The sequence below is a fragment of the Podarcis tiliguerta genome (assembly GCF_965153285.1).
Source record: "Podarcis tiliguerta genome assembly, chromosome: 8".
In the NCBI taxonomy this organism is placed as follows: domain Eukaryota; kingdom Metazoa; phylum Chordata; class Lepidosauria; order Squamata; family Lacertidae; genus Podarcis; species Podarcis tiliguerta.
The window spans coordinates 49,917,303-49,932,047 of record NC_139541.1 but is presented as its reverse complement, the minus strand read 5'-3'; the positions used below and the strand labels follow the sequence as shown (position 1 = coordinate 49,932,047).

Below are 14,745 nucleotides of genomic sequence, written 5' to 3'. Positions count from 1 at the left end.
CAGGGGTGGTTGCTTTCTGGGGAGGGGTAGAAGAGCAGCCGTTAGGCATGCAGAAGGTCCCAGGTTCAATCCCCACAAGCAGCATTTCTAGGTGAGGTTAGGAATGTCCTCTGTGTGAAACCCTTAAGAGCCATGGCTGGCTCTCAGTGTATGTATACTTTTTGAGCTAGAGGGACCAAGTGGTCTAATGACTCCATATAAGGCAGATGATGTGTTCTGTACCAATCCATAGGCATTGCGTGGTGCCCTTTATGCCTTGTTATTATTATTTGTTTTATTATTATTTATTAGATGTATATACCGCCTTTCATCAAAAAATCTCAGGGTGGTTCACAATATTCTCCACAGTTGTGCTCCCCACACAACTGAATCACATCCCTTTGCCCTTTCCTGCTCGCCCTTTCCACTCTGCCTTCTGTGTCTGGTCTGACTTGAGTTGCAAGCCTGTGCAGTGCCCATGAGTTGAGGTGGGGGCTGCAGGAAGAACAAGAGAAAGCAGATCTGCCAGAAGCAGCCCTGGAAGCCCCACGGTTCTCAGGGGTTTCTGGGGGTGATGAGGCACCCCTTAGGGCCTCCCTCTGGGGCTGGGCCAGGCCACTTCAGATGGCCAGGAGGGACTGAATGGCTGGACACTCCTGGCCCAAGATGGGCTTGCCCAGAAAGGGGGCCTTAAATAGAGGGATAAATTGCAGGCTACTTCCAAACATCCAGGGAGGTTCTGGCTCAGAGGGAGCATTGACAGTCTGTTCTCTCAGCATCTGAAGTGATGCTTCTGTTGCTGGGCTGATTCATGGGAGCCCTCTTGGGCAGCAAATGTGTGTGAGAGAGCCACGTGGCAGTGGTGCTAATGAAGGAGAGAGTAGCCTATATCCTGGCAGCTGCACCAGTTGCAATTTCTGAAAGTCTTCAAAGGCAGCCTGATGTAGGGCTCCTTACACTGGTTTGTCTGTGATGTTACCGGTATGAAAGTAGGAGAGGATTCATCCACCCTTTCTAGATAAGAAAGTGCATGCTATGAGATTTAAAAGTTCTTTTAGAAACTCCCTCTAGCTATATAAAGTGCTCAGGTTCAGGGATGGCAGCCAGTCCCAAACCTCAGCCCTTTAGTGCTATATCACAGTGGAGGACGTTTTTAGGCATGGGGGGGCGGAGGAGTTGCCCCTTTCCTTGCCATAAATTGCATCAAAGTGCTCAAGTAGAGAAATGCTTTTGGGTGGAAAAGACTGAACTTGTAAAATTAAAAGGGAAGCAGGTTCTTGTGGGGTTCTCTTCTTTGGGTGGGACAGTTGTTTCTGGTCAGCAGCAGCTACTGTGCTTATTCTGCCTTGCTTGGTTTTGCTTCTTCAAATAATGGCAAGTGACTGGCCCCAGGTCACCCAGGGCCTTGAACCCTGGTTGCCCAAGTCTTAGTCACTGCTGTGCCACATCATTAGGTTGTTTTTGCATTCTTTCAAGTTAGCACTTCCAGGCATCCTGAAAGCAGCTGGTGAGGAGGGGTCTCCTCCTGCTGCTGATTCTTTTGGAGCTCTGAGATGGACCCAGGGGTGCCTGTTCCTTACAGACAGAAATATTTTGTTTTTCCTCCAGAGAGGCTCTACAGGTCGAAGGGCCCTGAACTGAGGCGCTCCCTCTTCTCACTGAAGCAGCTTTTCCAGGTAAGGCTCCTGCCAGGCCCGCCCTGTTCTGCCCCCAGCAGATTGAGCCAGCCAGCCCAGCGCTCTGTGTGGACACCACCAGGCTCTGCTGTTGACTCTTCATTTCCCCTCCTCTTCATTTCCCCTCCTCTTTGCTCTTGCAGCTTCTGCTCTCCTCTTGTGAGACTGGAGTGTGCACAGACCTGTTCCCTATATGAGAAGGCAATAAGCAAACAGCCTCCCCCCATGTCCCCTCCCCCAGCAGGAGATTCTCCCAGACAGATTGTGGGCTGCAAGTGGAGGGGTGAGCATGCACAGTACAACCTTTTTCTGCGGATTGCAAACATTCCTCTCTCTGGATTTCTGCTGCAGGAGGATAAGGACCTGGTGCCTGAGTTTGTGAATTCAGAAGGGCTGACGTGTCTCATCACAGTGGGAGCTGAGGCTGACCAGAATTACCAGAACTATATCCTCAGGGGTAAGTGACCACCAGGCCAGCAGGAAGTGGAGAGAGAGAGAGAGAGAGAGAGAGAGAGAGAGAGAATCTGAGCCCCTAGAGTGGATAACATTTGGGACCTCCCACCAAAGAGTCAAAGTTGATGAAATTAAACTGACACCTCCAATTCCCAACTGAACATCCAGAAAAAGGATAGAGCACCCTAGAGATTTCTGGGAGGAGTCTTTTAAGTGGAGCTCTTTCCCAGTTTTCATCTGTACTGAAATTGTTTTAAATATGTTATTTTATTTTATTTTATCCCTTGCTGTTTGCCACCTGGGGCTTCTTGGGGAGGAAGGGTGGAGTATACATTTAATAAACAGACAGATGCCGTGGCTTCCCCTTTTTGCGGTCTGCATTTGCCCATGTACGATGTTGATCTGAGGGATGCTGGCAGTGAGGACTGTGTGTGACTCTTGTATCTATCTGTCTCTCTGCCTCCCTGATGCTTAATCCAGTATGGGGAGCAGACCCAAAGCTGGCGTAGGCAGGCTTTGCAGGACTTATTTCTCCTGTTTGCTTTTAAGCATTCCTATATTTTCCTGCCTGAGCAAAATTTCAGTGGCCAGGTTTAGACTGCTGCTGAGGGATAGTGGCTAGGTGAGGAGATTTGGCTGTACTAGGAAGTTTTTTGTGGTTAGGTTTTTTTAATGGTTTTGACCCATTTCTGAGCCTTCCAGATGTGGTGATAGCTCCATCTCACCGGCTACTCAGCTGAGGATGTGCAAGCAGGCAAAATTCAACGTGTAAAATTTCAGCTGCAATTCATGAGCTGTCTTGGAGAGGCCACTCTTTCTTTTTCTTTTTTTAAAATGATCTTTATTGGTTTTACAGATTTTACAAATTTCACATCATAATACATAATACATACCTTATTCCTTGTTTAGAGTTAAAGTATTAAGGTTAAAAGTTGAGAGGCCACTTTTTCTTAATGACAGAGCTTTGGGCCCCAATTAAAGGAGATGTTGGTCTCTATGATCATCTCTTTTCTCCTAGGACCATGGCACCAGTGGAGGGAAGGAGCTGAGACCTTTTCTGTCTGCTCCCCACCCCCCTTCTGATGCGATTTCCTCTGATGTCACTCATGGACAAGTACTGTTTGCCCTGCTGTAGGGAAGGTGTGACTGTGTGTCTATTTTCCCAAATGGGGCAAGCAGCAGCTGGGGGAAGGTCTCAGACTCCCCCCACATGGCTGGTTTTAAAAGCTTCATTTGGCCCTTAGTCTCAGGGGCTTGTGACTGGAAGGAACCTTTTGTAGACATGGCAGCCTCTGTGGGTCCTGTTGACAAAGAGGATTCTTTTGGAAGCAGCCTTACTTTGCAGCTTGCACCTCAGGGTGGAAACAGCCTGCCCTGGCCTCAGCAGCCTTTTGTGCCAAGTCATTCCTGTCAGATGTGCAAATCAATCCATACTCCTGACAGCTAGCCTGCCCTACCCACCTGCCTCCTCTGGGCACTGCCATCTGCTGTGTAGCAACTCCTAGTAGTATTAGTAATAATATTATTGCATTTATTTATATCCCACCTTTTTTTCTAAACTGGGACTCAAGGCAGCTTACACAAATTATAATGGCACACATAACATACAAGAAACTAAAAACATAAAAAGAGAATAGTTAAAAAGTAATTAAAATTCTACAGAACAAAAACAAAAACAAATGTATTAAAATACAGATAGTAAAAAACAGCACAGCATTATTAAAAACCCCTTCCTTAAAAGAGCAGTCAGTTCCCAGTGTTGGAATAAAATAGTCTTCACCTGCCGGCAGAAGGACAACAAGCAGGGAGTCAGTCTAGGTTTTGTAGGAAGGGAGCTTCAAAGTCTGGGAGCAGCCAGCGGGAAGGCCCTCTCCTCACACACCACCTAGTGTCCCACTCCCCAATTTGATGCCTGCATGGTGGTGGGGGGGAGAGAGACAACACCCTGAAAGCCAAAGAGTCAGACTGAGATGGAGGGACCAGAGGAGGGAGCAGAAGAGGCTTGCTGCTGAGTGGCAGGCATCGTGAGGAAGCTCCACTGCAAGCAAGTGAGCCAGGCACATCAGTTTCGCATGGCCAGCTGGCATCCTCACAGTGCTCTTCACTCCTTCCTTCCAGCTCTCAGCCAGATTGTGCTCTTTGTGGATGGGATGATGGGGGTGATAAACCACAACGAGACGGTGCAGTGGCTCTACACGCTGTGCGGGAGCTTGGTGAGTATGTGGCTGCCACAGAGGGAAAGATCCCCTTGTGAGCATCAGAAGAGCCCTGAAGCTGAAGCTGGATCAGGTCAGTGGCCCACCTAGTCCAGCATCCTGTTCTTACCGTGGCCAACCAGATGCCCCGATGGGAAGTGCACAAGCAGCAACTGGTATTCAGAGACAGTGGAGGAAGAACGTAGCAATTGTGGCCACAAATTTGTCTATTCCTCCTTTAAAGCCATCCAAGCTGGTAGCTATCACAGCCTCCCGTGGGAGGGAGTTCGGTACAGTGGTACCTCTGGTTAAGAACTTAATTCGTTCCAGAGGTCCGTTCTTAACCTGAAACTGTTCTTGACCTGAAGCACCACTTTAGCTAATGGGGCCTCCTGCTGCTGCCGCACCACCGGAGCACAATTTCTGTTCTCATCCTGAAGCAAAGTTCTTAACCCGAGGTACTATTTCTGGGTTAATGGAGTCTGTAACCTGAAGCGTCTGTAACCCAAGGTACCCCTGTAGTTTAATTGTGCCCTGCATGAATAAGTACTTTATTTTATCTGTCCTGAATCTTCCAGCATTCAGCTTTGTTGGATGTGCACAAATTCCAGTGTTACAAGACAGGGAGGTGGGATGGGCTTTGAAAAGGGAGGGTTGTGTGATGTCCTCCTGACTGAGGCCCTGTTTCCAGCTCCGTCCATCCAGCTTTTCTCACCTCCCTCCACAGGAGAAGGTCATGGTCTCAGTGGCAGAGGAACCAATCCCCAGTGGCATCTCAAGGCAAGACGGGAAAGTCTCCAACCTGAAACCCTGGAGAGCTCTGGCTAACAGTCAGCGCAGGGAGGGCCAGGCTGAGTTTGATTGAACAGGATGCTAACTAGATGGGCCACTAGCCTGATTCTGAAGGCTTTTCTTATGAGTAGACCCCAGTAGCCTGGCCCACTATTAAGCAACTTCTGCTGTCCCTCTGCTAGTACCGCCTGGTGGTGAAGACGGCTCTGAAGCTGCTGCTGGTCTTTGTGGAGTTCACGGAATCCAATGCCCAGCTGCTTGTCCAGGCCATCTTAGCAGCAGAGCAGGTCAGAGGTGAGTGTGCCACATGGCTGCCCAGGGAAGAGAGAGAGAGATGGGCCTGATCCCATTAGCCTCCATATTGGGAAGAGCAGTCACTGAATCACAGCAGGCAGCCCCTTGCTGGGCAAGGTCAGTGATGAGGCGAAAGGAAGCTCTTTTCCTTGGCTTGTGTGGTCAACCACATGCCTTACTCATTGCCTTGCAGGTGGTTTTCCGTGGTCTCCCATCGTGGCAATCCTGGAACAGAAGAATGGAGCTGACACAGAGCTTCAGGTGTTCGCCATGACACTCATCAACAAGGTGAATATTGCCCAGGTGGGGAGGGAAGCAGCAGGTGCCAGGCTGTTCTGCTGAGCTGGGCTGAGCCAGGCTGAGCACCTTTCCTGCCCTGACTGTGGTGCCCTGTGTTGGTGTTGTGCAGACTCTGGCTGCCCTCCCTGACCAGGATTCCTTCTATGATGTGACAGACTGCTTGGAGCAGCAGGGCATGGAAAGCATCATCCAGCAGCACATGACCAACAAGGCTACTGACCTGGACTTGAAGCAGCAGCTGGCTATCTACGAGGTGATGCATCTTCCCCCTTGGCGGGAGGGAGCTGGGTATAAAGAGGAGGCCACTAGAAAAAGCAGGCAGCTTCCCCACTACACACTCAGCACCTAGCAGCCTGCCCTACCAGGCCCCACCCTGAGCTGCTGTCTTCCTTGCAGAATGCCCTCAAGTACGAAGATGGTGTGGAAGAGCCTCCCCCTGGAACACGCAAGGAGCGGAGGAAAGGGGAAGAGGGCCGGAAGGGGCAGCGACGCTCCCTGGGCTACATCCTGGCCCAGGAGGAAGGCCAAGGGGCTCGACCTGCAGAGAACTTCCAGCCCAGTCCTGCAGAGGCTCCCAGCCTGGACAGAGAGAGCAGCCAAGACAGGTGAGTTTTAGGCCAAGGCAGTTTCTGCTTGTGGCTTTTGCTCTGCTCGGAACTGGTGGGAAAGAAGCTGAGCCAAGAAGGTTGAAAAGGCCCAGCCCAAAGAGTGGGGCAGTTGGCGGGAGTCGGCAGGAGGCAAAGGGAGGCTGGAAGAAGAGCGGGTGGGTCACCTTTCCTGCCTGTGGTGATCTCACCTCAAAACCCCTCACTCGGCCCAGGAGGCCCTGTTCCAGGGAGCTGCCTCAGAACGACTAGAAAGTCTTGATGGGCCCCCATTGGAGCCTTGTGTGCTCACTGCCCTCCTCCTGCTCTTCCCCCTCTCCCTTTTCCAGGCCTGCCTTCAAGAGCATGTACAGCAGCGCATCCAGCGTCCAGCTTTCCACCCCATCCGTTCCTGTGGAAGAAGAGCAGAGTGGCAGCCTGGGCGAGAGGAGCATTTTCAAGTAGGTCTCTCTGGCCAAAGGGGGCACAAGATCTCTCCCTGCTCAGAGCTGCCAGAAGCACTGAGCTTAGTATATAGGGCTGGGGGGCAGGTGAGGAGATGTGGGGGAAGATATTGACTGTACTGGGGAGATTCAGGAGCCCTCCAGAAGTCCAGGGGAGATGGGCTTGACTTTCCCCATTCTCTTCTTCCCTGGCCAGCAGTTCTGAGGAGGCAGCTGCGGCAAGGAGGTGTCCGGTTAGCAATGATGGATGGGGAGGAGGTGGCAGCCCCTGCTGTCCACTAAGGCAGCTCCCCTTCAAGGGGGCCTTTTCCTGTCCTGCAGGGTAGGGTGGGGTGCAGCGTGGCAGTGAGAAATGCAGCAGGAGCCTCAGAAGAGGAATGGGCCTGTGGTGGTGGTTGAAAGAATCTGGTGGCTCTGATGCAATTCACCCAAAGTGAATGGAGTCTGTAATCAAATACTTGCCCCCCTCCTTTCTTGAGATGGGCTTCTGTAACCCTCCCCACATAATGGAGGGCCCTGCTGTAGATGGGGGGTGCAGGGGGGATTACCCCCCCCCCCATAAATGGTGCTGAACCCCTTCCTCTGCAAGCTATTCCCAGTGCCGAAGGAAGGCAGGAGAGTTCAGAGCACAGGTGGATTGGAGGGTGGCAGGTTTTTCTGTGGGTGGGGGTAAGGGCCTGCTGGGCTGGGAGCGGCAGTCATCCTTGTTGCACAAGTTGGACATTGAAGCAAGCTGTCCTGGAGAGTCCCTTTTCTCACTTCTTCTCTCCTCTTATTGCGCCCTCACCTCCTTCTGCTCCTGGCCCAGCCCACCACCGCTCTTCATCTTTTTCTTCTTCTGCCACCTACTTCTCTCGCATTCTCTCCTGCTTAAACTCCCTTTCCTTTTCCAGACTTCACGAAACTGCCCCTGCTTGGTAAGTGATGCCACAGATGTATCTTGTGTGTGTGTTTGCGTGTGGTGCTCTTGGCCCTGTGGTTTCCTTTCCTCTGCTGTTCATAGCTTTGAATTATTGAAGGAGGGATCTGTTTTCAGGCTTGGGGCTTCTGGCATGTGGTTTGGGCTCCTCTTCCTTTGTGCTTCTCCAGCGACTTCTGGGTCTGGTTCCTGCTGGATTGCCTTTGACACAACAGAGGAGGGGAGTATGTTGGGGTGAAGGGCCTCAGCTGAGCTGAGGCACCAGCAAAGAGGGGACACAATCCTGGACCAGTTTACAGAGTCAAGAGTGTGGCAACAGCCCCGTGTTGTGCTTCTGAACAGCTGCAGTGTTTCCACTTGTGGTTGTGTGGCTGGCATCTGCTTGGGGCTCCAGGAGTAGACTTCTGAGGCCTTCGTGACCTTGGTGCATGCGTGAGCAGCCCTTTGGTCCGGACTTGGAGCACCAAAATGAGTGGCTGCAGGGAAGTGAGGTGGGATTTCAGCTGGACAGGAGGAGTGGGTTCACCTCCAGATTGCATGGACCTCTCTGCTTTGGAGCTGGTGTAGCCTTGGCAGAGCTTGTGGGCATGCAGAGTGTGGTTCCTGTGCCCAGTGGCACTAACTGACTTTTTCTCCCAGGCAAGAGGAAAGCCCCTCAGTATGTGGGGACAAGCCTATTCTGAGGCGCTTTGAGTAAGTACAGAGAACATGTGTGTTTCATCAGGCTTAGGCTGGTGCTGGAGGTCTCGCTTTGGTTTCAGGCCCAGGAATTTGTTGATCCCTGTTGAGTTCCTCAGGCAAAGAATCCTCCTGAATCTCTGCAGTGGCCTCAAAAGTGCCTGGTGGATGGAAGCCAATACTCTTGGGCAGCCTTGGCCCCCTGCCACTGATAGAAGGCCCTTCCTGGCCCTCTGGAGGCAGCTCATCCAGCAAGCTGCATTGGGGCCTCTTCTAGACCCACCATCCCAGCTGCCATGTTTCCTCGTACAGGGCAGCATTGATGGCAAGACCACCCAGTAGCCAACCCAGGTTACCTAGCAGAGGAGGTGAAGCTGAGAAGCAGCAGCAACTTGCCAAGGGACCCCCAGTGAATTACAGGGCTGAGTGGAGCTTGGGCTGCTGTGTGCCACCCACCCACTCTCTCTTCCACCTGCTACACTGTCCTGGTCCATGCTAGCCTTCTGGTGCCCACAAGAGATGACAGGAGAGGGCAGGGAGCAGGACTCGGGGCTGGCTGAGGTGCCATGCTTTCTTGTTTACATTGACATCCCTTCCCCACCCCATAGGCTGCTGGGTTCTGTATGAGATGGGGCCTTGGACCAGTTAGAGTGTGGCTGTCCTGGAGCAGTCCTGTGTTGAGGAAAACTGCAGGAGCTTGGGGAGAGAAGGCTGGAGCAGGGTCTGTGCAGTTGCCTTTGCTGCTGCTATTGTGGATCTCAGCCTGTACCTCTTTAAACAGGCGCCGAGAGAGCTTTGGGCCTCAGAGGAACCACCACTGATGGGTGCCAGCATTTGTGCCAAGTGGTGGACCTCCAGTGTGTTGCAGCGTCTGATAGACTGGCTCTACCAGTCTCTGGGGGGACAGCTGTTGGGTGGGATGAGCCTCATCCTGCTTGCTGTGTGGTGATGGAGCATTGCGTCCCCGGTGCTGAATGATGTGGCATTTTGCTTCTCTCATAGAGCACGCTTCCTGGAAAATCTTGCTGCCTCCCAGAAAGAGAAGTTGGTTGCAATCTCCAAGGGGCGAGCCGAGGTCCTTGCTGAAGCTACTCCAAGCGCTGAGCAGCTCTCCCCAGGTAATGCAGCAGAAGAGCCGGCAGAGTTTGCGACAATCCCTGGTTTGGCCAAAGGCTTTTTGCTGAGGCTTCTCCTTTTCTGTGCTGCTTGTCAACTGCCTAGCTTGCCTCCTTTCCTGGTTAAACCTTAACTCTTCCTCTGTGCCCTTAGGGAGGTGGCGTGAAGGACAGGAGAGAAACGGCGATGGAACAGAGCTCAGCTCTGCGTTGACCTTGGCTGGCTTTGAAGGCGAAGAGGCCAGGGAAAGCCTGCCAGGCGAGGGGCCCTCCAGCAGCAGCCCTGGGCTGGGTCCCAATTGCACCCCAAGTCCAGAAAGCCCAGTTCCGCTGTGCGATGGAGAAGATCCCCGCAGCCACCCTGCGCCTGGGAAGAAGCTCAACCTTGACACACTGTTCTCCAATAACAGCCCTGCAAGGCTGGAAGGTGTGATTCTTGCCCCAGCAGATGAGTTCCAGGCAGACGCTGGGAGTGAAGAAGGCAGCCCACAGGGCAATGGGAAACAGGGCAGCCCCTCCAACCTGCGGGCCCGGCCATTGCGGGCTCAGTTCAGCCTTGAGGCGGAAGCCAGCCTGCAGAGCCTGGAGAGGACTTTCATGACTCCCTACAGGAAGGGAGCGGAGGTGATGCGAGGGCCCCTGGAGCTCAGCCCCAAGCACCTGAAGATCAGAGATTTGGACTTCTCTGACCTGGGTGAGGAGGAAGACTTTGATATCCTAGAAACAGAGACTGTGCCTGACCATGTGGTTGTGGCTGCCAGTGGGGCTCCGGCCCCTCCACCCCTCCCTCCCAGCTGCCCTCCACCCCCACCAGGCTGTGCCTTTCCCCCTCCCCCTCCCCCTCCTCCACCCCCACCAGGCTGTGCCTTTCCCCCGCCTCCTCCACCCCCACCAGGCTGTCCTCCTCCAGGCTTGCTGGGCTCCTCCAGGGAGGATGCCCACTCCCCAGCAAAGAAGAAGAAAACTATTAAGCTCTTCTGGAGGGAGCTAAAGAACGTGGACAGCTCTGCCAGGCGGGAAGGAAGAGGAGACCCCTTTGGGCCAGCCACTCTGTGGGCGTCTCTGGAGAAGGTGGAGGTCGACACCGCCAAGATGGAACATCTCTTCGAGTCCAAGACGAAGGAGGTGCTGAGCTCGAAGGTAGGCTGGAGTTCCTCAGTGTCAGCTACCGGAGGGAGGAGGACTCTCTTCTGAGCTTGGGGCTTTGCCCATGCTTTCTAGTGGGGTTGTGGAAATGGACTGCAGAGCATTTTTGATAGACTTACAGTGGTACCTCGGGTTAAGTACTTAATTCGTTCCGGAGGTCCGTTCTTAACCTGAAACTGTCCTTAACCTGAAGCACCACTTTAGCTAAAGGTGCCTCCTGCTGTCGCCGCGTTGCGAGAACACAATTTCTGTTCTCATCCTGAAGCAAAGTTCTTAACCCGAGGTACTATTTCTGGGTTAGCAGAGTCCGTAACCTGAAGCATACGTAACCCAAGGTACCACTGTATTTTTAAACAAAGCAGAGGAGCCCAAGGAGCTGCCTTGCCCTGAGTGTGACCCTTGGCCTGGTCTGACAGCAGCTTCCCTAGGGCTCTGGAAGCTCTTGGCCTGCTCCCTGGAGATGTCAAGAACTGATCCAGCGACTTTGGGCTCTGCCCTTGAGCTTCTCTCTGATTTCCAGTCTCCTCTATTCAGTGCTGCTCTTCCTTATCACTGCCCCTTTGACCCTCTTGCCTTCAAGGCCTTCTAGCCCATGTGATTTCTTCCATCTTGAATGTGCCTGGAGCAAGCTGCGCTGTCAGGGCCTAGCCAGCAGAGCCTCAGGCAGACTGTTCTTGTCAATCAAAGAGAAGAAGCTTTGTCCTTTGCAGGCAGAGACCAGCCATTATCTTGCTCTGGGCTCCTCTGCCTGTCCTGCCCAGTCATGATGCTCGCTGGTTGACATTGGGTCCAGGCCTCACCTGCCGGTTTACGCTACCTTGCAGGAGAGTTGTGGGGCTGAAAGAGGAGAACCTCCAAAGATGGGGTGATAGCGTGACAGACAAAAACATCAACTCTTCCCTTCTTTCACTCCCAAGAAAGCTGTTGATGGGAAGAAGCTAATTGTGGTTTTGGATCCCAAGAGGAGCAATGCCATCAACATCGGCTTGACAGCGCTGCCTCCCGTACACATCATCAAGACGGCGATTGTCAACTTTGATGAATTTGCAATTAACAAGGAAGGGATTGAGGTGAGAATTCTGTGTCTCCTGAGAACCCTTGACCATGAAGAAGCCTTCTGGACTACAACTTGCATCAATCCCAGCTTCATTCGCTCATGCTGACTGGGACTGATGGGACTTGTGGTCCAGAGCATCTGCATGGCACCCGGTTTGGGAAAGCTGCCATGAAGGGCCAGGTGGAGTCGTTGTGTCCTGACCCAACACCCTCTTCCCTCTTGTTTTGCAGAAAATCTTGACAATGGTTCCAACCGAGGAGGAGAAGCAGAAGATCCAGGAAGCACAGATGGCCAATCCCGACGTGCCTCTGGGTTCAGCTGAGCAGTTCCTCCTTGCTCTCTCCTCCATCACTGAGCTCACTGCCCGGCTTCAGCTGTGGGCTTTCAAGCTGGACTATGAGGCCATGGAGCAGGTACACCCCTGCTCAGGATACTGCAGAACCTCTGAAATTGGGGGTGGTGCAGGTGGATCCCTCCCCCAAGTTCTAGCCAGTCCTCCCCATAAATTTGGCTGGACCTTCCTGGGCTTAAAGGCAAGGGGGCCATCGCTGGTGAACCAACCTGCAAGGGAACTGTCTGGCTTGGCGAGAGTGGCTGCTGTGGTTGGTCTGGCCACAGGGCAAATGGTTCCAGGTGTCATTCAGCTGCCCTTTGCTTCCTCCTGCTGCTGAATCCATCCATTGCTTTTGGGTCCTAAGCAAGAACCTGCATATCTGGGCCAGCATTTTGCTCGCTCCCTCCAATTTCTGGGGGCAAACGGGTCCTCACAGCTTGTCTTCTGTGTTCCTGTGCAGGAAATTGCAGAGCCGCTTTTTGATCTGAAACTTGGGATGCAGCAACTGACCAAAAACCAAACCTTCAAGTGTATCCTTGCCACTCTCCTGGCCATGGGCAACTTCCTGAATGGATCCCAGGTGAGGCATGTAATGAAGGCGGGGGCAGAGGCTCAGCTCAGGAGCCAGCACCAAGCAGCTCTGAGCATATGCTGAGCACCGTTTCCTTCAGCAGGTGGTCAGACATCTGGGATTGGAGCCTGAGTTTTTTTGTTCACAGGGCCTGCCCAGATTTTTTTCTTGCCCAGCTGCAGCATTAATGTCCACTGTGGTCACAGGAAGCTGCCTTCTGTCAGGTCAGGCGCTTTGCCTGCATCGCCCTGGAGTCCACTCTGGCAGTGGCTCTGACAGAGCCAGGTCTTTCTCCTCAGTTGCACCCCAGACCCTTTTCCAAACTGCAGGCACTGGGACCCTCCACCTGCCAGTGGACGTGCTGTGGGGGCAGGCGATCCTGCACCTGGAAGCTGGGGCTCTTTTGCAGGCATGCAGTGACTCTTCAGTGTCACACACAAGGCCTGTTGGCTGGCAGCTCTTGCCATCCCCATTGTGTGTGCATCTGTGTCATGTGTCAAGCACAAAGGCCTGTCTCAGGCCACGTTGTGCAGGGAAGGTGGGAGGTAGGGCAGACTTTTAGGGCTGGTAGTGGCGACGGCACCTTCCTTTGGTGCAAGTAGCAGCTGTCGGGTGTCTGTCATGCTGCTGCAAAGAAAACAGGTGAGGAGCCCTCTTCCTGGGCTCTGCTTCTTCCTCAAACCTGGTGCATCATCTTAAATTCCAATTTTTGGGGTTTCAGAGCCAAGGGTTTGAGCTGAGCTACCTGGCCAAGGTGTCAGAGGTGAAGGACACAGTGCACCGACAGACCCTGCTCCACCACCTGTGCCACTTCGTGGTGGAGAAGTTCCCGGACACGACGGACCTCTACTCAGAGATCGCCGCTATCACTCGCTCAGCCAAGGTCAGGGCTGGGGGGAGGGGGCGGTTCTCTCCTGCTTCTGGGAGGATTTGCTCTGAGAGCCACATCCTGGGCCAAACTCCTGTGTGCAGAATTGATTTGTGTTTGATTTATTCAGCTTGTATATCACTTGAGTCCTTTTCTCAGACAGATTATCTCCTAGTGGGAACATGTTAAATAATGCACAGTAGCAATTATTAAACCACAGACCAAAACCCAGATTGAGTAAGAAGGAAGTTAACATGCTGAAACGTGTGCACAGGACTGCAACCAAGACGATAAAGAGTCTGGAAACCAAGCTTTATATATATGAGGAATGGTTGAGGGAGCTTGGTATGTTTAGCCTAGAGAAGAGAAGACTGAGAGGTGGTAGGACAGCTGTCTTCAAATATCTGAGGGGCTGTCACATGGAAGATGGAGCAAGCTTGTTTTCTCCTCCTCCAAGGCGTGGGACCCAAACCAATGGATTCAAATGACAAGAAAGGAGATTCTGACTAAGCATTAGGAAAAACTTTCTGAAAGCAAGAGCTGCTCACCAGTGGAACCACTTCCTTGGATGGTGGTGGGCCCTCCTTCACTGGAGGTTTTTTAACAGAGGTTGGATTTCCATCTGTTGGGGAGGCTTTAACTGTGATTCCTGCATTGCAGGGAGTTGGACTTAGATAACCATTGGGATCCCTTCCAAAACTACCAATTTTATGATTCTATGAACTCTTTAACAACATCATGATTGAAGCTGCCCATATTAAAATGTTTTTACCTGCTGCAAAAAGGATAGTCCATTTGGCACCCGCGAGGAGCATTCCGCAGAGAGAAAGGGGGCTGTTGGCAAGAATTGCAAAGAGGCCTTGATATTTCCCTCCAGGTGGACTTTGATGCGCTGGCAGAAAGCCTCCTGCAGCTGGAGCGACGGTGCAGAGTGTCCTGGGAGAGCCTGAAGGCCATTACAAAGCACGACACCAAGCCAGCCTTGAAGAGCAAACTGATGGACTTCCTTCACTCCAGCACCCAGAAGATCGTCATCCTCAAGGTGGTCCATCGACGTGTGTTAAACAGGTCTGTGTTAAACAGGGGAGAGGCCTTTGGGCATCTGGCTTCCCACTAGGTGCCCTGGGTGGCCACTGTGAGGGCAGGGTGCTGGCCGGCTGGGCATCTGTTCTGTTCTTGTGGCCTTTCTGGAGGTGTCGTTTTAGAGGCGTCCTTTTACTAATTACTCTGTTGATGTGGCTTGATGTTTTGTTTGTTGCTCTTGCTCAGAGAAGAGCAAGTGAGTGACAAAGGTTATAAATAATGAATTCCCTGGGCAGG

At 52.6% G+C, this 14,745-nt stretch overlaps 1 protein-coding gene across 2 annotated transcripts in view; it reads left to right on the top strand.

Annotated features, from left to right (window-relative positions):
* FHOD1 (formin homology 2 domain containing 1) overlaps positions 1-14,745 on the top strand; it is a 33,077-nt gene that overhangs the window by 15,283 nt on the left and 3,049 nt on the right. Inside the window, exons 4-20 of one of the 2 annotated variants that reach the window (XM_083452772.1) lie at positions 1,588-1,655; positions 2,007-2,112; positions 4,227-4,321; positions 5,278-5,389; positions 5,583-5,677; positions 5,799-5,942; positions 6,086-6,294; positions 6,624-6,734; positions 7,631-7,654; positions 8,296-8,349; positions 9,337-9,452; positions 9,604-10,589; positions 11,513-11,665; positions 11,883-12,065; positions 12,447-12,566; positions 13,279-13,440; positions 14,303-14,493. In XM_083452772.1, the coding sequence (XP_083308898.1) occupies positions 1,588-1,655; positions 2,007-2,112; positions 4,227-4,321; positions 5,278-5,389; positions 5,583-5,677; positions 5,799-5,942; positions 6,086-6,294; positions 6,624-6,734; positions 7,631-7,654; positions 8,296-8,349; positions 9,337-9,452; positions 9,604-10,589; positions 11,513-11,665; positions 11,883-12,065; positions 12,447-12,566; positions 13,279-13,440; positions 14,303-14,493 (2,929 nt within the window). The remainder of the gene's footprint in view (positions 1-1,587; positions 1,656-2,006; positions 2,113-4,226; positions 4,322-5,277; positions 5,390-5,582; positions 5,678-5,798; positions 5,943-6,085; positions 6,295-6,623; positions 6,735-7,630; positions 7,655-8,295; positions 8,350-9,336; positions 9,453-9,603; positions 10,590-11,512; positions 11,666-11,882; positions 12,066-12,446; positions 12,567-13,278; positions 13,441-14,302; positions 14,494-14,745) is intronic. The other variant, XM_083452773.1, reaches the window with a different exon arrangement.